Source organism: Cinclus cinclus, chromosome 13 (assembly GCF_963662255.1).
Source record: "Cinclus cinclus chromosome 13, bCinCin1.1, whole genome shotgun sequence".
In the NCBI taxonomy this organism is placed as follows: Eukaryota; Metazoa; Chordata; class Aves; order Passeriformes; family Cinclidae; genus Cinclus; species Cinclus cinclus.
Genome location: NC_085058.1, coordinates 10,288,882 through 10,315,574, shown reverse-complemented (window position 1 = coordinate 10,315,574; position 26,693 = coordinate 10,288,882). Strand labels below are relative to the sequence as shown.

General features: G+C 37.0%; 1 protein-coding gene across 7 annotated transcripts in view; it reads left to right on the top strand.

Annotated features, from left to right (window-relative positions):
• DMXL2 (Dmx like 2) overlaps positions 1 to 26,693 on the top strand; it is a 48,207-nt gene that overhangs the window by 9,997 nt on the left and 11,517 nt on the right. For 3 of the 7 annotated variants that reach the window (XM_062501759.1, XM_062501757.1, XM_062501755.1), the window contains exons 3-30: positions 126 to 197; positions 881 to 959; positions 1,592 to 1,748; positions 2,127 to 2,193; positions 2,933 to 3,111; positions 3,431 to 3,614; positions 4,906 to 5,080; positions 5,864 to 6,097; positions 6,213 to 6,490; positions 6,670 to 7,366; positions 9,032 to 9,153; positions 10,198 to 10,287; positions 11,634 to 11,751; positions 12,478 to 12,597; positions 13,056 to 13,283; positions 14,015 to 15,694; positions 15,991 to 16,101; positions 16,848 to 17,017; positions 17,575 to 17,672; positions 17,834 to 17,999; positions 18,960 to 19,224; positions 19,872 to 20,959; positions 22,022 to 22,213; positions 22,942 to 23,018; positions 23,289 to 23,419; positions 24,053 to 24,301; positions 25,887 to 26,068; positions 26,381 to 26,511. In XM_062501759.1, coding sequence (XP_062357743.1) covers positions 126 to 197; positions 881 to 959; positions 1,592 to 1,748; positions 2,127 to 2,193; positions 2,933 to 3,111; positions 3,431 to 3,614; positions 4,906 to 5,080; positions 5,864 to 6,097; positions 6,213 to 6,490; positions 6,670 to 7,366; positions 9,032 to 9,153; positions 10,198 to 10,287; positions 11,634 to 11,751; positions 12,478 to 12,597; positions 13,056 to 13,283; positions 14,015 to 15,694; positions 15,991 to 16,101; positions 16,848 to 17,017; positions 17,575 to 17,672; positions 17,834 to 17,999; positions 18,960 to 19,224; positions 19,872 to 20,959; positions 22,022 to 22,213; positions 22,942 to 23,018; positions 23,289 to 23,419; positions 24,053 to 24,301; positions 25,887 to 26,068; positions 26,381 to 26,511 — 7,340 coding nt within the window. The remainder of the gene's footprint in view (positions 1 to 125; positions 198 to 880; positions 960 to 1,591; positions 1,749 to 2,126; positions 2,194 to 2,932; positions 3,112 to 3,430; positions 3,615 to 4,905; positions 5,081 to 5,863; positions 6,098 to 6,212; positions 6,491 to 6,669; positions 7,367 to 9,031; positions 9,154 to 10,197; positions 10,288 to 11,633; positions 11,752 to 12,477; positions 12,598 to 13,055; positions 13,284 to 14,014; positions 15,695 to 15,990; positions 16,102 to 16,847; positions 17,018 to 17,574; positions 17,673 to 17,833; positions 18,000 to 18,959; positions 19,225 to 19,871; positions 20,960 to 22,021; positions 22,214 to 22,941; positions 23,019 to 23,288; positions 23,420 to 24,052; positions 24,302 to 25,886; positions 26,069 to 26,380; positions 26,512 to 26,693) is intronic. The other 4 variants (XM_062501758.1, XM_062501756.1, XM_062501760.1 and 1 more) reach the window with 3 other exon arrangements.

Sequence of the window (26,693 nt, the reverse complement as noted above, 5' to 3'; positions counted from 1 at the left end):
ACGTAGAAGCAGTACTGGAGGTTCTTTAGCTATGTTGGAATACTAAGGAGCCCTTGCTCCACTTGCCTCCTAACCTTACATTTTGAATTTTCACCTTTTTTTTTTTTTTAATTTTCTTTCCCCAGATTGCAGCATCATATGGAAACGCTGTTTGCATTTTTGAACCACTTGGTATAAATTCTCATAAAAGAAATTGTGTAAGTATGTATTTCATAATTTTAATTCTGCTTAGGCTCTTAGAAGAGGCAAGAGTCTGTCTGTCTGCCAGTTATTTTTATTATGTTATGTTGGCGCACAACAGAATAATGGATTAACAGTTTCCATCATTCCTATTAAAACTGGATGGGTAGACTCTTCCACTGAATGAATTGAACTGTGGACTGCACTTCTCCTAAGTTCCCAACCTCTTGTTCTCGAGTCTCATACTAGAATGACATGGTGACAAGCTGGTATTTCTTATTTGAAGAGGTTGTCAGAGGTGCAGTACAGAAATACAACACAGATTTGTGCAGTGCACCCAGACTTGTTTTACCAGCACAGCCATGGCCAAGCACTCGAGCATTAAGGATGTTCTACAAGCAGGTTTCACCATCTTAGTGGCATATACTGCCATCCCTTATGTGCCTGTAAATCTATGGTCACGGTAGTTCCAAGTAATCTACAGATATATTTGTATTTGGGACAGGTCCAGATCTGGTTTGCAGGACACCCTGGGGTGCATTTACAAAACAATTTAAAAGCATATTAAAACTAGATTTAGCGATCTACCACTGAATACTTTTGCAAGGCTTAATAGCAATTTCATATAGAAAGAAATACCAGTATCTCTATTTTTTGCTGTTGATGTAAGAATTGATCCTTGACTGTTTTTATACTACAGCAGCTGAAATGTCAGTGGCTAAAAACTGGGCAATTCTTCCTCAGTTCTATGACTTACAACCTGGCCTGGGATCCTCAAGGTAATGTATCATTTGTGAAGTATTTGGTCAACATTTGTAGTTAGAATGACTTGAACACAAAATATTTTTAATCTAATGAAGTGAGAGATTGAATATGTAGATTTTAAATTACCTCTTCTCAAGCAATGTTACATAAAATGTGAGGCTACAGTTAAACATTTGTTAAGATGCTGTGCCAAGTGTTTGAGTCTCTTATGTAAGATCTTAGCTTGGGAATCACACTGTTAAGTTGTTAACTGACTTAAATTATCACTAATAATCATTTAAATAGAATTTTAGCACAATTAAAGTCAGCAATGTACCTAGATATGGATCTTTATAAGATGTCTGTGTATTTATTTGAGATGTGAATAGTTATTAAGCATCTGCAACATTTATTTGCAAATACAATTCTGTGATTCAAAACCACCAAAAAAACCTTGGTATCGTTTCTTAAAAGATACTACACATTCAAAATGTTTTAATAAAATCAGCTGAGTGACATGACAGAATACCCTATCATATTTAAAATGGACTGAAGTTTAGCTTTCAACCTGTTCTGGATAATCCACAGCAAAATATTATGAGAGGCCTAATCTTCCAACATTCCTTCCTCATCCTGGTTCCATAGCTTTGGTTTCACTCCCTTTCAGGTAACAGGTTATTGACAGCAACAGACTTTTTGCAATTGTGGGCCCCTCCGTCTGATGACATTCTAGAGGAAGATGAAGATGATGATGCCAACAATCAGATCAAGGATGATAAAGTTCTCCCAGTTCTAAATGACTGGAAATGTGTCTGGCAGTGCAAGTGAGATAACTTTAGTTTTAAGACAAATTGCAACACCACCTCACCTATATTTTAAATTGTGCTATTAAATACCCTAAAATTCAAACAGTATAAGTTATTTCAAATAAAAAATAAAAAATCCTCTCTCCTGTTGGATCTAACCTAGGCTTGCTTAAACCAATTTTTGAGCTGTCTTTTCAATTAAGGATGAAGGTACTTTTATGCTCCTGCTATTCCAAAAGTATGCTTAAAGAAACAGCTATAAAATACTTAATCTAATTTTTACTGAATTTAGTATTAAATTTAAATAATGAGCAGTAACACTGAATGAACTGAATATCTATGGAAAAATATTTTAGAATAAATAGGCTGTACTTAACTTGCTCCTGTGTTCTGTAGGACTGCAACATCAGTACATTTGATGTCATGGTCTCCTGATGGTGAATATTTTGCAACGGCTGGGAAGGTAAGGACAAAAAAGAATAATTGATTTTTGCAGTATTTTTCATTTGTTTGACAAAAGTAAATAATATGAATAGTCCTGAACCACACATTCTGTTGTAGTCTCTTAGCAAAGGTAAATTATGATCTCGTGTACTGCTGTATTTTTGTGTAATTATGTGAATTTCAGCAACAAGAAATTTGATTTAGGTATTCTTACTCCATATGTGAATGACAGTGATATAGACTTCTATTAAATATATATACACACATTTGATTTTTTTAGATGTAGTATACTTAGATGAATTTCCCGATATACAAGAACAATTTTTTCTACTTCTGTTGAAAGTATTGAGATCATCATGATAGAACACATACACGTTTAAACTGGTATAATATGCACATGTCTGAATAAATTAGAGAAGGTTTTTATTTAGTAAATTCTGGGTTCAGTTTTCAATTCTATTTCAGTTTGCAATACTTTTTGTCAAATCACTATTCAAGCTAAGTTTTCAACTCATAATTCTCTTTAATGTCACCCTCTCATTTGAATGATTTCTTTTGGTTTACGAATCTCAATAGATAATAATAGATAGTATTTGCTTGCACTTACTGTTTGTTAAACAGTGAGATGAATTTTAGTTCTGAGCCAGGCTTTCATGGCCAATACCAGAACAGCATTTTGCTTGTTGCTTACAATTTTATTTTTGTTACATTTTTAATCACAGCTAGCTAACCCCATGGCTTTTTTCTGCTTTACCTAGGATGACTGCCTTTTAAAGGTTTGGTATCCTATGACTGGTTGGAAGTCGTCTCTCCTACCCCAAGAGAATGAAGAAAAGAAAAAGTGCTCTGAGGATGTGCAGTTTTCCTTTGTTTATTTGGCACATCCCCGAGCAGTGACAGGATTTTCCTGGCGGAACATCAGCAAGTACATGCCCAGGTGTGAAAGCTGCCTTTTTTTCAAAAGCAAGCAAGCCTTTGATCAAGTGTTTTTTTAACATTCTGCTTAATGTTTTGCCATCAAGAGCATGGGATTTCTCTTCTTATACTTTCAAGAAACAAAGCATACCAACATCTTCCCATAAACTTCCATGTCACCAAGTTTAATAACGATGGTCATGTTGACCTTCAATTAAGGGAGAAGCAGAAATTCAGATAAGACAGTAACTACTCAATTCTTGCACACTCCCCTAATTTCTGCTGTGTCTGTGTAGGTAGTTGAGTTACCCAGGCAGTAATTCTGCTGTCTCTGCCATCAGGGGGTTGGTCTGTAATGTGTTACTCACGTCATGCCTGGATGGCATCTGCCGGCTATGGGCAGAGACACTGTTACCCGAAGATACTCTCCTGGGGGAGCAGATCTGTGAAACCACCACTTCCAGCATCAGCAGCACCCTCTCTCAGTCTGGAAAGCAAAAGGACACTATTCAACATGCACTAGAGGTACATGTAAATACTTAATTTGTCAAATTTTTATTTCACGATTCATAAAACTTCAAGTATTTAAGGATATAAAGCTCTAAAAATGTATATTATGTAATCCCCATATGCATAACATAATAGCCTAAATTATTTCACATCAGGTTTTGAAGTCCATTACTAAACACTGAAAAAGTCAGAGACTGCATCTCTACATCCAATCACCATGTTTTTAAAACTCAATTTACTTTTTCTATAGTTAACTGACAGTGATGGGAAGAGACAATGTTTAATGTGGAACAGTAGTAATGGTTTCATTCTGATTGGATCCGAAAGTCTGCAGTTATGAAGACAATGAAAAGAGTAAATAAACTCTTTCAATTTCTAGTTACTTCATTCAATAATTTTGTTTCAGTGACAGTCATATTCTTAGAGAGACTATTAAGTTTACGGTAAGAGCAAACTTACCTGTAGAAGCAGCTGCTCCTGGTTAACCTTAACAAGCTCCTTTCTCCCCGTGAGAAAGTGCATACCAAAGATCCTCTGCAGCCATAAATACCTATGTGAGAATGCTTCAATTAGCTGTGTGAGAGTGTCCAAGATGAAAGAGCATGAAACATCTGTTCTGCCATTTAGCTGTGTGATTGGTTAGTCTCCTAATCACTGGCCATGTAGTTGATCCTTCTTGTACACAGAAGAAACATATAAATACTCAAATGTGTTTAATGAAGATGATCCTGTTAGATGACAGAGTGGTGGTCTGTTGTCCTCAACTGCTACACTATCAATATAAAACCAAGGAAAGTAAAGAAAAGAAAAGAACACCCCACAACTCATTTGTAGACTATTACAATCAGACCAAGTTTTTCTTCTTAAATATCATGGCCATCAATAAACAGGGTGCTTGGGATCAATTACACTTTGGGCTGTTAAATCAGTGTTGTGCTTTACACACTCTCAAACATTTTCAGTCAGACAGATATAATTCGTTATACAATTATATAGCAAAAGTTGCTGCTTTTAGATTGTGTGAATCTTGTTGATGAATGTTGTGCAAAATCCTGTGTATTTTTTGATGTTGTTGAGTAGACATTAAAGGAACTTTTAGAAGACTATTAGAAGAGCTTTACCTTTGGGTAGATTTGATGGATATGTGTTACTAATCTGTGTTGAAATCTATTTAAAATAATCCTTTTGAAAATAGTCTTAATTTCTTTAGTAGAAAGAAGCTTTATATAAGGCTTTATATAAGTGTCACTTTTTACCTTACTGTGTTTTTTGGTATTTATTAATTTATTTTTTATAACTACAACAGACAATTCATCATTTGAAAAATATGAGAAAAGGACAAAGGAGATCTTCAGTTCTTGTTACCCACACGGATGCACGGGCAGATCAGCAGGGCACTCATGAAGTTCAGCGTCACATTTCCCATCAAGCAAATGCACTTGGTCACTTCCACATAGCAGCAAGCATCAACCCTAATACAGGTGAAATACAGCCACTTATTAGACTGCATTAATGTATTTGCACAACATGAAAAAAATAAAGGGAGCTGAGATGCACATTCTTTGCTTTACCTAATCAAATAGAGGGAACTTGTTATTTTTCTGTTGTTTGGCATAGAGTTTTTGAGACAAATGAAGCTAAATTTATTCTGGATACCTTCAGCACCTTTATTAGCAAATGAAATTCATCTTTGCAGATCAGAAGGCAAAAGAAGCATAAATTTTCAATCTGATTGGTGTTTGATTCTTGAGTTTGTGGGGCCATGGTGTATGATGAATAAAGTAATTGCATCCTACAGAATGGAGTGACTGAAAAAGAGCTGTATCAGTGTCTTTTGGTGGGAAACCAGCTGCTTTTTATAGAATAATGCAGAATATTTTTAAAGAAGGAAAAGATTTAAGTGCAGTGACATGCTTTAGCTAAAATTCATACATGAAAGTCAACACTCCCAACATATGAAACTGAGCAGTTAGAACCACTAAATATAATTTACCATTCACATAAGAATAACTTTTCTTGTAAATTTATTGACCTTCAAATATATTTACTGTTTTCATTACAATTGGATGTAGAATCTCGATCTTTACGTTTTTTGATCTTGAAGGCAAAAATGATGTTATGCCTAAAATAAGTGAAATGTGTGTGTGTGTACATACATTTATGAATAGAAAGATGAGTGCTTAATATGTAGCTTAATGCATAGCTTTATATACTTTTATATAATTTAATAAGTAGCTTTTTTATTTGTTTAAAAATGTCCACAGATATTCCTTCAGTGTTGGCTGGAACCGCTTTTAATATAGATGAAGGAAGTGGAGGCTTCGTTGTCCACTGGCTGAATAATAAAGAATTTCATTTTACATCCTCTATTGAAGTATTCATGCAGCATCTAAGACAAATTTCAGAACAGCAACTAGAACAAGATTTTGATATGGAAGCTGAAGAGGAAGAAGAAACAGAAGAAAAAGAGAAAGGCTTACATATGAAGTTAGATCATGGTTAGTAATCTGGTTAGTTCTGATCAGCTAGTACTACTAGCAGATTAAAAAATACTGTGTTTGAATGGGAACTGACAGGCAAATCTTTGCATAAAATGGCACATTTTTGTTGCAGATTTGTCTATAGACAGAGAATCAGAGACAGGGACTGGTACAGGCTCTTCAGAACATGAAGATGGAGAAAGAGAGGGAAGCCCCAAAACATCTCTGCTAGCAGGCCCACGCCTGCCTCTTCCGACAGTTTTGTTAGACCGGAAAATCGACTTGCTCCTAATGGAATGGAACAGGAATCCAGATATGCTTTTTACTATCCATCCTGTTGATGGTACCTTTCTGGTGTGGCATGTGAAGTATTTAGATGAATACACTCCAGGCATCTTTCGACAAGTTCAGGTATGGTATATTTGAAAACTTTTATTATTTTTGATGTTAGCAAACATCGTCCTTTGCTTTAGAGCTGAACATCAGTAGGAATTTCATGTTAAGTACTTCCTGTAAAACAACTAGCATTTATTCAGGCTGAAGCTGAGTTCATATATTCTGATTATTTCCCTCTTTTTCTTTTTTTCTAGGTTTCATTTTCTTCCAGGATTCCTGTTGCATTTCCATCTGGAGATGCTAGTTCCCTTAGCAAAAATATTATGATGTATGCCTGCCCTGTTTTTGTAAAAGACAACAGCAGGGCTGCACAGCAGAAAACAATGGACTTTCCAGACAATACTCTAGCAAATAAAGGACCAAGCTTTGCCCAGGACAGTGCAAACGTGAATATAATTTCTCCTGTGGTAATGATGATTTCCAAACATATAGATGGCTCTCTAAACCAGTGGGCAGTTACTTTTGCTGATAAATCAGCTTTCACTACTGTGCTAACTGTATCCCATAAGTTCAGGTACTGTGGACACCGCTTTCACCTCAATGATCTGGCCTGCCATTCTGTTCTGCCATTGCTGCTGACATCTTCTCATCACAATGCTCTGTTAACTCCTGAGTCAGACACTTCCTGGGACTCCGACAGGATAAACAGGATGATGGATCCTATTAAACATAAGAGAGGTTCTTCTAAGCAGCAACTTAAAAATGCGGCCACCCGTACATTCCATGACCCAAATGCAATCTATAGTGAGCTGATCCTGTGGCGAGTAGACCCCATAGGACCTTTATCCTACACTGGAGGAGTGTCTGAGTTGGCTCGAATTAACTCTCTTCACACCTCTGCTTTCTCTAATGTAGCCTGGCTTCCAACACTAATTCCCAGCTATTGCCTTGGTGAGTATACCTGGCATGTGTCCATATAGAGTTAACACTTGAGTTGTAGAATTAATTTGTTAAAATAAATTACTGTTTTCTTTGGAGTATATTTACATTAACTTTTCAAAAAATTCCTTTTATTATGCAAATTAAGCATTTTTACTTCGTTTGTGGCTAAGCTACTGCAAAACACTTGCTGTGATCTGAGTGTGTCTGCAGTTTCTGTGTATCAGCTGACACTCAGGAACCCCTTTGTGTGAGTGAGCACTCCTTGCTCCGACAGAGAAGAAAACGCTGCCTTTCCCCAGTGCTTCAGGCAGCTTCCTTGAGTGGTTTGATGTGGTTTGCAAGTGCAGGTGTGCTGATGGCTTAGGGTGCTGGCCATGTGCAGCTGCAGGGGCAGCGGGTTGAACAGAACTAGTATTTGGACCACCTGAACAAGAGAATTATTGGAAAAGATTTCCAGCCAAAATTTGCATTATCAAATTGCTTCAACATGCTGGCTAAAACTGCTTAGGAGGTCCTGAAACAATACTGAAATTCTTCAGACCACCAGAAGCCCAGTTGGAACCCAAGATATTTATAAATAAATAGACTACATTAACTTTACAGAAATGCAAACAACACTTTTTCAGAGGTCAGACTCTACAACATATGATGTGTGATGCCCTTGGCCAATTCTTCAGTTTTTGTTTTTAATTTTAGGGCTTTCTGTTGCAATTAATAAAACTACTTATGCAAATTTTACTCTATCCAGCCACACAGATACTTATTTTCTAATTATCAGAAAGATGCTGTTATAGTAGTTGTCATCTTTGGATACAGTACTAAAAGCCATTTGTGCTTTGGGAGTAACAATAAATTTTATACTAATGCCAGGTTATAAATGCATAATATGTTTGATTTAAAATAAAACAAATTCATTTTCTCTACTTACATAGTAACATTCTGGGCTGTCTGTATTGCACAAAGTGTTCTAAACACAAATGATAAGCTGCATTCTTGTAGTTCAGAGGAAAATGTATATCAGAAAAGAACATCTCATGTCAAGCCTGCTGTATGTACTGTGGAGAAGCAAAAAAAACAAGAAACAAACCTCTCACAATTTTTCATATTTTATTCAGAACTGTAGAAAGATCTATTTCTCCCTCCACTTTTATATCTGCACTTTCAACTGCAGGGCAGAAAGGAATATTCATAGAGGTCAATTTTATGCAAAGAGCCTAGAGTCAATAAACAAGGAAGAAACTATGGCTGAATAGTTCCCCCTTAGACTCCTACCCTGAATTGTCTGTGACAACCTTGGGAACGTGGAATTGGCTCTTCTAAGCAATGCCCTGGAGGTGACAGTGAATCAGATGTCACCAGAGTAAGGAATGGCAGCATTCACTTGGGTGTGCTGCAGACTGGGGCTTGTGTGAATAGTGCTTGTACATGAGTATGAGTTCAGCTTAGGTTATTGAACCTTTTCAGGAGTTAAGTTACATTCTTGAACAGAAAGGGAATTATTTCAAAGTTCAAAAGATGATAAATTAATGCATACATTTGCTTAGGTTTTTTGCTTCAATGCTTTATGAAAATTATATTTGAAACATGTTCATATACTTAGGATTGTAACAGACTACCAGATGCTATTGATGCCACTTTATTTTCCTCATTAATTTTTTTTGTGTCTGCTATTAGGTACCTATTGCAACTCTGCTAGTGCTTGCTTTGTTGCATCAGATGGCAAAAACCTGAGGCTCTATCAAGCTGTTGTAGATGCACGGAAACTTCTGGATGAATTATCTGACCCTGAATCATCTGTAAGTTTTATGTAGCAATGGTTTGAAGTTGTTAAAATACAACTGACACAACTCACTTTTTCCCCCTTTCTGTGATTTGTCTTCCTCTCATTCTGTGTGATTTTTGTACCATTCCATGTATATGTACTACATCTTGCATAGCTGCATGTTTTGTAGCTGTCTGTAAGCATTAGCAGAAAAATGCAGCTGTTACTACTAAAAGTGTCTGCACTGAACCAAAACTTCCCATACAAGTTTCCCATGGTGAGAAAAGGAAAAACAGGATTTCTTAGTTTTTTCCTCTCGTAAAAGGGGATTCAAGAGCAAGAGGGAAGGTGAAAAGAGAAGAGCAAGACTGAGGTGTATCCACCTAATTTACATCTATATATGAGGGAGGGCAGAGAAGGTGGGATATAAGGGAATCAGCTAAGGGTTATATTAGCTTTCTTTTTTTCCTACAACCAATTTTTTCATTCTTTTTACCTTTCATTTCTGTGACTTTAGAAAAAGTGAAGTCTGATCTTGTACTGTTGCTGTATAAAGAAACACATCTTTAATTTTTTCCCATTCTTCTGTTATTTTATAAACCATGCTGCAAGATAGAGCCTGTCAATATTCAGATCAGTCTGAAGAATCTGTTATAGAGCAATAACTATGAACATTCCAGCAAAAATCAATAGAGCTTTCAGCTTACATATAAGCTGGACTGATGTTGTTTTCTACATGTTGTGGCTAAACCTGAAGCTTGAAAATAAGTGAAACGATATATTATTTCTCATTGTACAGATACATTATGTGGTATTATGCAAGGATAAATCTTTAAATTAGCAATATTTAGCTTCCATAAAAACTGGTGTTTCATCCCCATGAAGATCTACTGACTCACAACGGTGCACATGCTTTGATAAACACATTATTCATGAGTGTCAAAGTGACAGCTGCAAGAACTCTGTTATGATTTGTGCCAACAAGAAAAATTGAAGCATCAGTTTATTATAAGTAATGGCAATTTTTTTCTGTCCAAAGGAAAAATATACTAATTCTACTCATTTTTCTCTGTTTCAGAAACTTATTGGGGAGGTGTTTAATATTGTGAGCCAACAATCTACTGCTCGACCAGGATGTATCATTGAGCTCGATGCAATAACTAACAAAGTAAATAAATGGTTGACTCTTTAAGGGTATCACATCAGGATGTATAATAACTTAGTTTGCTCATTAGCCTAATCTGTTGAAAAGACCTAAATGAGATGACATTTCTCTATGGTGACAATGACTGCCTTGAATTTTGGTGACTATTGAGAATTCCTTGAGCATTTTACTAAGCCAACTTTCTGTTAGCTGCTAAGAGCTCAAAGCTCATTTTTAGAGTAAAGCTATACTTTCCAAGCATAATTATTGAAGAAAACAAAACTTTAGTAAAGAATGGTTTCCATGGTATCATAATTTAGAGTAAATAATTACAATCCCCTCAAACCCAAACAAAACTAACTTTTAAATGCCCAAACCTAAAAATTAGATCTAACAATCCAAAATGTAAGAATGCTAGCCAGGTATGACTTCAAGCTTTTTGTACTGTAAAATAAATTTATCAATTAACACAGCTATATGTCTCAGTCAATGAGCAGGCAGGATAACTAAACCTTCTTCTTACTCAGTTATTTTGATGATATATGCTCCAGTGCTGTTTTCTGTTAGCAGCCTGTGAAAACAGTAAGTTTTACCAAATTTAATTAGAAAATTGTGGGCTTTTGACATGTATTAATAAGTATTCCTCTATTATCCATAACTTTCTATGTCTTTCATGTATCAATAGCATAGAATCTTCAAATTTAAGTTTAGATTTACAAAATATTTTCCTAGAATTTTTATAAATGAGAACAAGGAATACCATCTTGTTTCTCTGGAAATAAAAAAGGTGTTTTGCAGCATAAATTTTCCATCACTGTATTTTGAGAATGTATTTTTCCTTACCTGCAGGAGAAGATTTCACTATGAGCAGCCTTCTCTGTCATGAGTTAGAGTTACTGCAAAGAAATATGTTATTGTCAGAAAAGGCAGATGTTAAGATATCTGAGAGAAGGAAAATCTACAATTTTTTCCCTTTTTCAGGCTTCCCAAGCAATTCACTGCAGACATGTCTTCCCACTGGAGCAAAAGAAAAATCTGAGACTTTTTGTTGCTGTTATGTATTCAACACCAAAGAAATAAAAATTAATCAGATATTAATTAATCCGTCAGTAACTGCAGCAAAAGTGTAGTTACAGAAGTTTTCTATCCTGGCAGACCTCAGTGAAATTATTTCAATATACAAATGATGAGTTCCAGAACATGCTGTTCTTAATATGAAAGGAAAATATTTGGGTTTTCTGATGATAACTGTAATCTTTATAAAAGAAAGTGTTCCTCATTGGTAGCTAGATTGCACAGAGGAAATAATTGCACTCATACCAAATTTTGCTGTACTGTTGTGGAAGCATAACAATTGCTCAATGTTTCAGTGTGGCTCAAACACACAATTGCTTCATGTCTTCCAAGAAGACTTCATTTTGGGATACAAACCACATAAGGAAGATGTGGAAGGAAAGGAAACTGAGATATTTTTCCAGCCATCACAAGGTATAGCATAAACTATAACTAATATGAATTAAACTGGTACCAAAAAATGTTCTTCAGGTTTACTAAAATCTAGCTAGCATGTGGTAATTTACTTTTAAATGAGAATCTGTAAAATTCAGTGAAATGGCTGTTATGTATTGCTCATATGAATTGTTGCTAAATGGTGTTAAACAAAGATATTCTAATTGCTTAGAATGAAACAACTTACATGACAAAGTACGTTTTTCAAAGTGCTTATGTTGTATATAAAAATGTGAACAGAACCAGAGCACATTTTCTGCATCAATAGGTAGTTGCAGGTGATTAATAGAATGAAAATCACTGGGGAGTTTGCTAGTAGACTTAAAACTTCAGAAGAAAAAGGAAGAAAGCAGGCAGGTTGAAGAGTCTTTATAATCTGGCAAAATAGTTCAAACTGAATGGGAAGGCAAATACCTAATAAATTAGATTTGCCATTAATATTCAGATTGTAAGTCAGTATCTATTTTTTAATTCTTCTGTTGTCATGAGCAATCAAAATGTCAAAGCATGCTACCAATGGTACTGTTTCAATATTTTCTTTTATAATCTAAAAAATTATTTCAAAGATAAAAACGGGATTTTTTTAATTTAATAGTTTTTAGAGAATCTTTTGCTATGGAAAAATTATTTAGGTTGAATATAAATTTCACGACCCTGTATGAATACATATGTTTATATATTATGTATATAATGTGTAAATTACAGGGTATCGTCCACCACCTTTCTCAGAGAAGTTCTACCTGGTAGTAATTGAAAAAGATAGTAGTGGCTGTTCTGTTCTTCAAATGTGGCATCTTCATCTCAAATCTGTGCAAGCCTGTTTAGGTGAGTGAGTGATTGTAATTTTCTTAGGGAGAGACACTTCTATCATATTACTTAAGATAAAACAAGCTTTGGTGGTTTATTAGAAAACAAATCATGTCACCTTTGCCAAGCAGAAGCCTAAAAATCAAGAATCTTCAGAGTAGTATATCAGTGTAATAGAAGCAGTAAAATTCCTTACAAATATTGGTTGCATTCTATACTAATCACAATATAAAAGTGTGCTGAGTAAGGTAAGCAGTGGCTTCTTTATTTCAAACTATCAGTATTTCAGAATTTTATGGATGTCTTAAATGAATAGTCACAACATGCAATAAAACTGACACAGCCTGCACACATCATATAATTATTTTGTGTGCAATTTGAGCTCTTGTAAAAACAAATTAATTTGATTATCAGATATTCATGCCCTGTCCTTCCAAACAATTTTTTAACGCTGCTGGCATTTTTTTTTAATATAGCAAAACCAACTGAAGCGTCTTCAGCAGATTATAAGCTTAGTGTACCTGATCAGAAGACTGTGGATTCTTCTCCAGATGTATCACCTGGCATAAGTCCCATACCACGATCTTCATCGATTGCTAACCTTCAGACTGCTAGTAAACTCATTCTGAGCTCCAGACTTGTGTACAGCCAGCCCCTGGATCTTCCTGTTGGTGTGGAAGTAGTAAGAGCAACTCCTTCAGCAGGTAACTTGAACAAGTTTTTCGATACAGTTGGTCCACTGATTTATCTCCTAGTTTATGTAATTATATCTCCTCAGCCTGTAAGGTTCTGATTTACTGATGCAGGAAACACAGGACTGAAAAGGTGCTTTCAAATCATCATGGCCATGTACGTTACTCTTCTGTAAATGTATCAAGCCCCCACAGGAAAGCTTCTTCCCAAAACTTGCTGCTCAAATAGTTGGAAATTTAATTTTTAGTCTTAATCTATTAATGAGCAATTTATACCTACTTGTTCATGTGTTAGCATTCCTGTGTTTGGTATACAGTGGGTTTTTTTACCTGATGCACTTGCACCTTCTTCTGTTTGTCTTTCTGTCTCTCCTGTTGTTATTTTTTTTCCCTTTCCATCTTAGGTGTCCTTTTAGTAGGCTGTATGAGCCTAATCTTAACTTCCTTAATCTCATCTGATTAAGGTTTTGTGTTCTTCTCATTGTTCTAAGAACCCTTCTCTGAATTAGTTCAGTTCCAGTTTATCTTCTTTGAATAGTGACCAGAAATGCAGATGACAGGTAATGTTGAAGCTGCAAGACTATTAGCAGATATATTATTTGCAACTATCCAGATCCATTAAGAAAAAAAACCACCAGCTTGTAAAGTTCTCTAGTAGTAGTTAGACAGTATTATGTCTGCCATAACCATATAGGTATTTTGCTATCAATTACTAAAAGTAAATATGTTTGCTCTAACTTCAGGTCACTTGAGTTCCTCATCAATATACCCTGTCTGCCTCGCACCTTACTTGATAGTAACATCCTGTTCAGACAACAGGGTGAGGTTCTGGAGATGCACTGTAGAGACAGACCTGAACAGCAAAACTGAAGAGAAGGAGATTTACCACTGGAGAAAATGGCCTTTAATGAATGATGAAGGGGAAGACAACAGCAGTACAGTGAGCATAGTAGGAAGGCCGGTTGCTGTTAGCTGTTCTTACACAGGACGCCTTGCAGTAGCATACAAGCAACCCATACAGCATAATGGGTTTGTTTCCAAAGAATTTTCCATGCATGTGTGTATACTTGAATGTGAGTCTACTGGAGGATCAGAATGGGTTTTGGAACAGACAATTCATCTTGATGATTTAGTTAAGGTTGGAAGTGTACTTGACTCAAGGGTCAGTGTGGATAGTAATTTATTTGTTTACAGTAAGTCAGATGCTTTTTTGAATAAAGACAAATACCTGGTGCCCAGTATCAAGCATTTGGTGCATTTGGACTGGGTTTCAAAAGAAGATGGCTCACATATACTGACGGTGGGAGTGGGTGCCAACATCTTCATGTACGGAAGGCTTTCAGGGATCGTAACAGATCAAACCAGCAGCAAAGAGGGAGTAGCTGTCATCACCCTGCCGCTAGGAGGGAGCATAAAGCAAGGTGTGAAGTCAAAGTGGGTGTTGCTGAGGTCCATTGATTTGGTTTCATCTGTGGATGGCACTCCTTCCCTGCCTGTGTCTCTGTCCTGGGTGAGAGATGGAATCCTGGTGGTGGGAATGGACTGTGAGATGCACGTTTATGCCCAGTGGAAACACGCGGTCAAGTTTGGTAATGGAGAAAGCGATGTTTTTACTTCTGAAGAGTCAGCAACACAAGATCCATTCAAAACAAGTGCGGTAGTGAAGAAGACCAGTGTAATTGATGGGGCAGGTATTGTGGATGATGTTTTTGGCACCCCAACTGTAATTCAGGATGGGGGCCTCTTTGAAGCTGCTCATGTTCTTTCACCTACTCTACCCCAGTATCATCCAACCCAGTTGTTAGAACTGATGGACCTGGGTAAAGTTCGCCGAGCCAAAGCCATTCTGTCGCATTTAGTTAAATGCATTGCAGGAGAAGTTGCAATAGTCAAAGACACAGAAGCTGGAGAAGGGACTGGTCCTAAACGCCATCTTTCTCGCACCATCAGTGTGAGTGGCAGTACTGCCAAGGATACCATTACTGCTGGGAAAGATGGTACCCGAGACTACACAGAGATAGACTCAATTCCCCCTCTGCCGCTGTATGCACTGCTTGCTGCAGATCAGGATGCCACTTATGTTGCTGAAGAAACTTCTAAAATACCTCAGGGCTCTGAAGACCATGCCAAGAGAAAAACAGAGGATCAGTACTCAGATCTGTTCCAGATTCAACCTGTAACAACCGAAGACTTTATAGATTTTGAGCCTGAAAAGAGGGAGAGTAAATCCAAAGTTATTAATCTGTCACAGTATGGGCCAACTTACTTTGGCCGAGAACACGCCAGTGTCCTTTCAAGCCACCTGATGCACTCAAGTCTGCCAGGCCTCACTCGACTGGAGCAGATGTTCCTTGTAGCTTTGGCAGACACTGTGGCCACAACAAGCACTGAACTAGATGAGAACAGAGATAAGAATTACTCAGGTTAGTAACCGGCATATTATTGAATTGACATTCTTGTTCTTCTCAGCAAAGGTAAACTTAGTCCTTGGGTATTTTGGGATAACAGCTGAAGGCTAGCATCACGTATTCAGGTTAGATACAGTAGGAAAGAAAAATCGATGTAAGTATCTACTTGTAGTTCGTGCGTAATAATTAACTTGTAGTTCAGGTTCTTGGTAGCCTTAGAAACATACATTCCTCACACACTGTTGTGATAACTTGTATATATGTCTACTGTAGTCAGCTGCATGTTCAAAAATGTGTTTTATATGGCACAGGAAGAGATACCCTGGATGAATGTGGCCTCCGGTACCTGCTGGCCATGCGCTTGCACACCTGCCTGCTGACATCCCTGCCTCCCCTGTACCGTGTCCAGCTGCTCCACCAAGGTAACCCTCACAGGGAAGGATGGCTTCACTCACAGGATCTGGCCACCTTTGATTTATAATGTCATGTTTCTATTACATGCATGTTAATTTTCTATTTCATTAAGGCCAGTCTCTTGCAAAGGCTTGGTGCAGGCTTCCCTACATGTGCTGTAAATAGCAAAAAAATGTATAGCTCTAGGGTAGAAGATTCTGGCCTATCTAGTTTGAGGCATGAATAAATTCCCCAGATAAAATGCAGATTGTATATGTAATTCATTGTTTCTGCTAGAAAAATTAAGTCATTTCCTTACATGAGCATGTGTTTATCTTAAAGAATATTTTATTAATTTCATCACAGCAGGGTAGGTTTGTTTTTTTTTTTTTCTCAGTCTGAGTAAATGTGAAATACTGAAAAGAAAAGAAGCTACCACCTAAAGAGCAGAGAGAAAGGTTTCTGGCCCAAAATGGTTCCACTTCTGTGATAAAAGAATGTTTTTCCTTCAGTCCTTCAACATATAATTCTTGTGTATTTATGAATGGGGTACTGGAAAGTGATGAAAGAAGTACAGATGAGAGGACATCTCTAAAAAGCAAAATGATATTTCAGCTGTTCTTTTGACAGCTTTACTTCCTTTTGAGGGAATCAGTGTCTCTCAGATGTACCCAGCTCTTGGGCTAGAGACCCCACTTTGCATCCCTGACATACTTCATTTGCTTATTAGCAACTCTTACTCTTCTGAATTGTATTGGTTTATGTTATTGTTTAGGCCTGTCAACTTGCCATTTTGCCTGGGCTTTCCATTCTGAGGCTGAGGAGGAGTTGATCAATATGATTCCTGCTATCCAGAAGGGAGACCCACAGTGGTCTGATCTGAGAGCTATGGGCATTGGTTGGTGGGTCAGGAATATCAACACTCTCCGAAGGTGCATCGAGAAGGTACTTCTTCCTGATTACACATTCTAGCTCTGTGCTGTTAGATGTGCCTACTCTACTAAATTTCCAAGTCATCTAATGTAAAAATATAGTTTTAAATGTTACAGTTTAATCAAAGAATTGAGGAGCAGAACAATTGTCCTAGTACTCTAAATCAAATCCAATTACATTAGAGTCCTACATAAAACCCAGTGTTCATTCAAGGAATACTGTTATTAGCTTAAGTATTTTTAAGAAATGGATTGGCAGAGGAATTTCATCTAATAATATGAGTTACTGTAACAGTTTTAAAGAAAATATTTTTATTTGCACATTCCTAATGTCCCACTGTGCTTGAGAGGAGTTGCTATCTGCAATAATGCTGTTTTTCTGACTCTTAAAAGCATTTACAGTGTAAAGCTCTGTTACATAGGAATAAAACATTCTCACAGAAATTACTTTGCTGCTTTGTAGAGATAATACAGTCCACCTGGCCATCCTCTGTGACAAAGCACACAGGTTATTTAGCTAAAAGCAGCATTTATATTTTCATTTATAACAGTAGGCTTTATTCACCACAGGTTGCAAAAGCTTCATTCCAGAGGAACAATGATGCCTTAGATGCTGCACTTTTTTACCTTGCTATGAAGAAAAAGGCAGTGGTGTGGGGTCTGTTTAGGTGAGTTCTGCTAACTTGAAGTTTGATTGAGTCTTAATTGAACCAGGAATGCAAGGCCGAACTCATTCAAGAGTAGAGTTTAATTTCAATTAATGTTGTTCAAGTGATAGTATGCTAAGGTACATAATAAATAGCTCTATACATTGCATTTCTTTATACAGGTCCCAGCATGATGAAAAGATGACTGCCTTTTTCAGCCACAACTTCAATGAAGACCGATGGCGTAAAGCTGCTTTAAAAAATGCTTTTGCTTTGTTGGGAAAACAACGTTTTGAGCAGTCAGCTGCATTTTTCTTGCTAGCAGGTTCACTAAAAGATGCTATAGAGGTATCTGCTTTTGAGAAATTAAGTTTCAGTTTCTAATTAGACCTATGTACTGCATCCGTACAAGCTGTTCTCTGATGAAGTTTTCACAAATTGTGGCAGCACAAATGGGATGGTATGTCCACACAGGACCCCCTTGTGCCCTGCAGACATACCATTTACCTCCACACTAATGTGAAAATCAACTGGGAAGCTGATTTGAAGGCCAGAATAATTGTTCAGATACACCATTCCTCAGTGGAAGCACTCTTGGGAGTACCAGCTCTGACCCTTCTGGCAAAATTTTGTTTGAACTGCACAGTTAAGTTGTAGCACTCTGTTCAGCCCCCAGCTATTCTACATGACCTATTAGTACAACATTAGGAGAAAAAAAAAGAAGTCAAGAGTTCTCTTCTGACTCAGTGACGGGATGCCTTTTTAGTAGAGCTATGATGCTGCTTGCCACAAGGGAGGTGGGAGCTGTGAGAAGGATCATAAGCTAAACAGTATCTCTCAGGAGAGGATGGGAGTTAGAGAGCCTTTAGAATACCTGCCTGTTCATTTACAGTATGTCTCCACTTGAGAATGCATTTTCCTCAGAGATGTAATTCTGCATGAGATGGTGTGAAAAATATCTCACCAGTGATCTAATGACATCAAAGTTGGAGGGTACAATTATCCTACTACATAGAACAAAAAAATAGACATCTTTGTCTTCTTCCATATTAATTTTTAATGTTATGTACTGCTATGCATATTAAAATCCCTAAAATACAGAAAAGTACACCTCTTTCTAAACAGACAAAAATGTTACTTGGATATATATGACTTACCACACTTTTGACCGGAAGATTAATTTATACTTCAAAGAACAGATAAGAGGAGAAAGAAAATCTGTTCTGTAAATGTATATTGCTATTCACTTTATTTTATAGAACTCCCTTTCCCTCATAAAACAACCCTTTTCCCCATTGCTTACCATAGGTGTGCCTTGAGAAAATGGAGGACATCCAGTTGGCCATGGTCATTGCTCGTTTGTATGAATCAGAGTTTGAAACCTCTGTCACGTACACCTCCATTCTCTATGAAAAGATTTTGGGTTGCCAGAAGGATGGAACTGGATTCAGCTGTACTAAGTTGCATTCTGATCCGTTTCTGAGAAGCATTGCATACTGGATAATGAAAGATTACACAAGAGCACTGGATACTTTATTGGAACAAACACCCAAAGATGATGATGAAAACCCAGGTAAGGGAAAAAATTTAATCTGATAGGACAAACTTATTAAGAAAAAGAAGACTGGGAGAGATGCTTTAAAACAATATAAATACCTGTTTTCAGTTCTTTCCAAGGATTGTCTTCAACCCTCTAACACCAAACTTAGTTCCTGCTGTCAGCTAAATTCAGGAGAGCTGTCTTTGTTTGGCACTTCCATACAATACTTCTCTAGTAATGAATGCTGGTTGGTCTTTTTCCCAGCGGACTTAAATTCTTTTCTTGCTTCTGGAAGTTAGCAGTATTGTAACAGGATTTCCTATCCCATCTCTTCAAGATTAATGTTAAGTGACAGGTGGCTACATAGGTTTCATATTCCCTATAGGAATTTCTTGGGGAAATCTCTGCCTGGATGATCATCTCAGCTGCCTTTTAGCCTAGCTGGTGCAATGTAACTGCAAGACAAATGATAGAATTTGTATCTTTCTACTCATCCAGCTCATACCTTTATTCTTTTTGTGGGAAATAAGTAATTATTTCTTTTGATTTTGGTAACTAGTTCCAAAATTGTCTTTGTTTGTGTGTTTTGATAAATCTCTAGTGCAGGAAATAACTGCAAAACAGAATAATGCCATCTAAAAGGCATTTTCAATAGATGTCATATCTGTTTAACTCCTCAGTTATCGTTAAATCCTGCAATCCTGTGGTGTTCAGTTTTTACAACTATCTTCGGACCCACCCTTTGCTCATCCGAAGGTACTTCAGCTCACCAGAAGGAACTCTGGCCACCTTAGGTCTAAAAACTGAGAAAAGCTTTGTTGATAAAATTAATCTTATAGAAAGAAAATTATTCTTCACTACTGCAAATGCTCATTTTAAAGTGGGCTGCCCTGTACTAGCCCTTGAAGTCCTTTCCAAAATTCCAAAAATAAGAAAAAAGTCTACCGTAGCTGGAGAAAAAGATTCATCCAGTCCTTCAATCCAGGCTGATGTTTCAGATTCCAAAGCCCTACATGATAGTGCTGGAAGTGGTGATATAGACTGGTCAAAACCCATTTCAACTTCCTTTGCTTTGGAGAGCACTGGTGAATCTGCAGCACAATTTGACTGGAGTCAACCAGCAGTAAAATTTGATGATGAGCCACTAACTCTTGATTGGGGTGAAGACAAAAATGGGTCAGATGAAGAAGACAAGGATGTTGGGATAATGATGAAAAAGTCCTATTCTAAGAGTGAAGATGAGAGGACCTCAGACACCAGCATGGCTCAAACACCACATGGGGAGGTTTCTGAGGCAGGAGACGCTGAGGTCGATGTTATTGCTGAGCAGCTGAAGTTCAGAGCCTGTTTGAAAATCCTTATGACTGAACTGAGGACTTTGGCTACGGGTTATGAAGTGGATGGAGGAAAGCTCAGATTTCAGCTGTACAACTGGCTGGAAAAAGAGATTGCTGCTATGCATGAAATATGCAACCACGACGCAGGGGACAAAGACTACTATAAAACATATACCAAAGTAAATGGGGATCTGCTTGACCCCGAAGATATTATGGACAAGCCAGACATTGGCTCATATGAACGGCACCAGATCGAAAGACGGAGGCTACAGGCAAAGCGGGAACATGCTGAGAGACGCAAGTGGTGGCTGCAGAAGAACCAAGCTCTCCTCAGAGTTTTTCTCAGTTATTGTAGCCTTCATGGGGCACAGGGTGGAGGTTTAGCATCTGTAAGGATGGAGCTGAAGTTCTTGCTGCAGGAGTCACAGCAGGTAACGCAAATTCAATTCAGTTGATGAATGTGAACAGTTCTAGACTGTCAGTTATGTCAAATACATGAGTTTGTGCTAGATAGATTCTGCTAATGTTCTGCAAGTCTAATGGTCATTATGATTTTAATATTCTTGGAGAAAGAACTTGCTATTTAAGTGTGCTGCTTTTCCCAGTGTGGATTATTTGGTTCTGAAGAATCTGCTATATGACACTGAGTATCAGGCTGCTTATGATTATGGAATCTAAATGTTGCTGGTTTATGTTTTAGCTGCAGTGTTGTATGTGTTACTATGACATAATTTTGGTCACAATTTCTAGGTACCTATATAATAAATTGAATCACAGTTCCTGAAATAAAACAAAATCTCATTCCTAAACCTCTGCAGATCATGCAAAGGAGCTACAAAGAATGGGGTCTTAGTTTCAAGGCTCAAAATAGAAATCAAAGAGGGTACTACTCTCTTTACTCTGTTATGACATATTCTACATTTCATACAAAAAGACATCTCTTACAGCAAATGTCAATTACTGCACTGAGCTACAGCAGATAATCTGATACTGGGCAAGTCTTTTACCATGCTCTAGTCCTAGATTTTTCCTATTTCAAATGGGGACAACAGACAGCTGTTTTGCTGGTACTTGGCTTAGAATGTACATTAAAGAATTTTTAAAAGTTCTGTTTGTTTCTCCTTAAGAAACTCGGATGAATACAAATTTGGCTTTGTTACTAAACTCAGACCAGTGACTATTGTATCGACTTGTGCTACATTTTTAGTTAGTGTTTCTTAACAGACAATCTCCACACTTCCTAATGAACTACCCGAAAACATGCTTCCTGCATGAAATCAAAAATGTGCTCCAGCAAAACTGGCTGTCAGGTGTGGACTTTGTTATTATAGCAAATAATAACTTGCTTTTGAAAGCAAAATCTTGTCTGTACTGAGTAGCCAGCAGTGGAAGACAATAAATAATCTGGAAAACATATTTAGGATGTAAAATTATTTCTATTTTTAATTTTTTTCAAAGCAGTTATTTTAAATATAATCTTTTCTTTTAAACAGGAAACTACTGTAAAGCAACTTCAGTCTCCGCTTCCACTACCCACAACACTACCACTGCTTTCTGCAAGCATAGCATCCACAAAAACTGTGATAGCTAATCCTGTGCTGTACTTGAACAACCACATCCATGACATACTTTACACTATTGTGCAGATGAAATCGCCACCACATCCTAATATTGAAGATGTCAAGGTAATTCATAGCTTTAATCTAAGGCTTCATGTTTGATGAAATGGAAAGATAGTAGGAAAAGACAGGAATGAGCACAAGGTGAGTTTAACAAGTGCTTTTTTAACAGTTAAACAGTACAATTTTCTTCACATTGTGGATTTCATTGAACTTCCCCAGAAATCCTTGCATTTCCTCTTTTTAAGAGCTGGGGGACTGTTTTTGTTGCATTGTGAGGCAGAACCAGTTATTTTGTTACTCCTGGAGACCAATGGAATTTTTAAGCACATAACTGAGGTAAAAAAAGAGATTTTAGATAAAACTATTATATCATGACTACACAATTTTTTTTGTATTTTATGTATATTGTGTAGCTATTACTACACTGAAGTGCACTGTTACACAGTACCAATTCCAGGAGGCATTCCATCAAATTCATTGTCATAACAGGACATGCTTAATTGCTGCTTCACTGTGCTCGTTTAATGATGGCTGTTCTGTATTAGAATCAAGTTAATTATCTTGATATAAAATTAGAAGGTGTTAACTGCCATCAAGTTACCTTGAACAAACAGTTGTGATTTTCTAAGCACTGTACTGTAAACTTATAGTAACATTCAGTTACTATTTCTTGCACTTGGTTTAAAATTAGGGCAGTCCTTCAGAACACATTTCCTATACCCTTAGGAAAGAAATGTATTCCACTCACCTTTTATATGAAACATATATCTTATTGGTTCTGTTTATTTTAGGTGTACACACTTCATTCTTTAGCAGCTTCACTTTCTGCATCCATCTATCAAGCACTATGTGACAGCCACAGCTACAGGTAAGGAGGGAAGTTTTTATACAGTCCTACATTTGCGGTATACTTGGTTCATCTTAAATGGAAATTCTTCCTGTATGTGACTTAAAAAGGGATTAAATGTTTGTGTATGGGTAAAGATACTTGTACACATTAAACTTCGATATGCCAAATTGATTTTACACAGATAAAATAACACCAATCATTCAGGTTTTTCAATAAACTAAGAAAATATGATGTCACTCTCACCTGGGGCATTCACTTTCTCATCAGAAAAAATTTATTTGTATGTAGCAGTCAAACAGAAGCAAATCAGTTTACTGGGATGGTTTATCAAGGACTGCTTCTGAGTGATCGACGCAGACTGAGGACAGAAAGCATTGAAGAGCACGCGACTCCAAACTCATCTCCTGCTCAGTGGCCTGGTGAGACTAAAAAAAGGTTACTTTTAGCTCCACTGGACCAGCTCCATGTGGCAGAATTATTTCACTGTCCTGTATGAGGGATGAAATAGTGGATTGTCAATGACAGATGTTTTTAACTTAGTTCTCAATATAGTACTAGCCCTTCACTTTTTCCCATATCAAAGCAAATAAGAATAAACTTAGTGCATTGCAAACATCTTGCCTAAAGAAGAGACCACGATCTTTAGGACAAAGTGAATGACAATTTGTCACCCCAAAATGTTTTCTTCCAGTCTGCCCCTAGCAATGCTATCTCTGTTGTCTCCACAGTACTGTCCTACATGTATGCTGTACTTGGTATAGCTATGAAAGCAGCTAATTCTGATGTACGAGCATAAACTGTGGAGATGGTGCAGGAATTTCATAGGCAGTAGTATTTCAGAGAGGTGCAATGCAAAAGTAAGTCCCAGACCCCAGAAGGCTTTTTATAATTCTAATCTTTATGATTTTAAGAAAACAGTTAGTAGTATGTTTCATCTGAATAAAGGCATTATGTGGCTACTAGTGTTGACCATAAAGTGTAGAGGCAAAACGTTTTCTTTTTGTCCGTTCGTCATTTTACTCATTTAATCCCAAAATTTTTCCTCTTTGCAGGTGTGAGTTCCCTTATCAACCTCTTAAGTTCAGCTCAGGATGAAGACCAACCCAAGCTGAACATCTTGCTGTGTGAAGCTGTTGTAGCTGTGTACCTGAGTCTGCTGATCCATGCCCTGGCCACCAACTCGTGTAACGAGCTGTTCCGGCTGGCAGCGCACCCCCTCAACGGCCGCATGTGGGCTGCTGTCTTTGGAGGGGGGGTGAAGCTGCTCGTGAAGCCCCGCAGGCAGTCTGAAAACATCCCAGGTACTCTGCTCTCCAAAGCTCTCGCTAAGAGTGTGCATTTTATACCTCTTACTAACCTGCTAGGAGAACCTTCCTTCTTTTTAAAGACCAAAGCAGAATTTCCAAAGGAACTACTGGCAAGGAAACAGTTACATTGACTAAAAAGCTGAAACGAATAATAGCATTGCAGTTGTCCTTTGTAATGGCATCCAGCACATTTTGAATTTGCCAAGAAAACTAATACAGTAATAACAGTACTATTAGGTGCTTACTTATAACATTTTTCAGGACTTTCGCCATTATTTTTAGGGAAAAAAACCCCAGGTGATATAAATCAGTGTTAATACCTATGGGTTTTTGTATGGAAGACGAGTGTTGTTATTTAATGACTGCAGTAATTAGGAAACAATATTTCTGAAATCAGTTTCTATTGCAAGGTAGGATTTCACCTAGCACAAGACAGCAGAGAAGGAATACCAACTTCATCTGGCAGAAAAACAGCTTGTGCATATGTAAGCTCCAAATAAACCCAGGATTTTTACAGACAGATGAGCAAGTGTTAATATGCTGCATGAGGAAAAGCAAAAGTGGAGACTGAATTCAGACTCTGGTGACAAAGACGGATACAACACTTTGTGATAAACTTCAGCAATACCGAAAATCACATCAATTATACTTTTAAATCACCAGTAGGCTTGAAACTTATGCAAAAATTAGACACTCCCTCCCCAGAATATAAAACTAAACAGTAATAAGGCATTGCACCATTATAAATGTCCACAACAGGTATTTTTCATTCATGGAATAAGTTAAACTCATTTAAGGCAGTTATTTTCATAAGGTGATAGTATGAATACCTTCTGTTAGTCGTGTTCATTTGAGATGTATTCTGTTTTCCTTTGACCTTCAAGCTGCTACAGCTTCTGATGTTTCAGAGGATGGCAATGAAGGTTTGTAAAGACTTGCAGTGTAGATGAGTGTTGGTTGTGGCTTTTTTGACAAACAGAATAGTTTTTAAATACCTAGCTCCCCTGTAATAAAGTAAGTGTGATCTTCAATGTTGCCTGGCCAGTAACACTTTGAAAAACAAATTCCACATTAATATTTTGGTTACTATTAAGGCATTTCAAATCATAACTTTAAAGTAGACTTCAATTTTTAAAAAGCCTGTCTTTCTATTCAAATTTTCTTCACTACCCTAAGAATTCCTTGGTTTGTATTTGAGTAACTGCTGATTGCGCAGCATACTGTTCAGCGATATTTTACATATTACTTTATTTCTCAACAAAGTTTCTGAGTTTATTTCTTTCTTGAGAAATTTTTCTGCTAAAACACTTTTTAAAAGTTCCTAAGAACTTAATCCAGTATGTAAATGTAAAGTAAAATGTATTTTTTTGTAATATAACCAGTGTCTAAATGCCACGGTTATTGAATTTATCATAATGAAACCTTTTTATGATTACACTTACTTTATTTAGGCTGGCTTTAATTCTAAATCAGTAGAAATTAGTACCAAAAAACGGTGATGTTAGTTGCTTCAGTTATAAAATGCAGACATTTTAAAGATGCAATACTAATATCAGCTTTTTTAATTACCTGCATTTAGCACCTCCTCTTCCATCAGAAGAAATGGACAAACACCGCCGTCGGTTTAACATGAGAATGCTGGTGCCAGGACGACCAGTGAAAGACAGCAATGTACCACCACCTGTACCTGCAGAAAGACCCTCTTACAAAGAAAAGTTTATTCCTCCAGAACTCAGCATGTGGGACTATTTTATGGCGAAGGTAATTGAATATTCCATTAAGTTTTAAAGGATAAAAAAAAAGTGAAAATTTTGAGCACTCTTAGTAGCAAGATACAGAATGTTATCTTCATAAGAAAAGATAAAGAGCCTACAAGTCTTTTACTTCACTTTCAAAGCATGCCTCTCATCAAAAATCGTGATTAACACTTTCCACATTGCTATTTATTTATATTTTTAGGGAGATTGACTTATAGGTTATATTGCTGTCATTTAAACTCTGTGAGAGTCATAAGTGAAGTCAGAGAAGAGATGAGAATACTGTTTTTATACAGACTTTTGCTTTGCATTGCAGCCCTTTCTCCCTTTATCAGACAGTGGTGTTATATATGATTCTGATGAAAGCATTCACAGTGATGAGGAGGAGGATGATGCTTTCCTCTCTGATGTGCAGATCCAGGAACACACAGATGCCAATTCTTACAGGTCAGCAGAAATTGTCACTATTTTAGAATAATTATGTCATACCCTTACCTTTGCTTCCCAACTTTTAAAAAAAAGTATGGCTCTTCTGCACCAGCCAATGTAAGTAAAGCAATTTTAGTACTGTGGGCAGACTTGTCTGTGGCAATAGGATTACAGAAATTACACATTCTCATCACAATAAC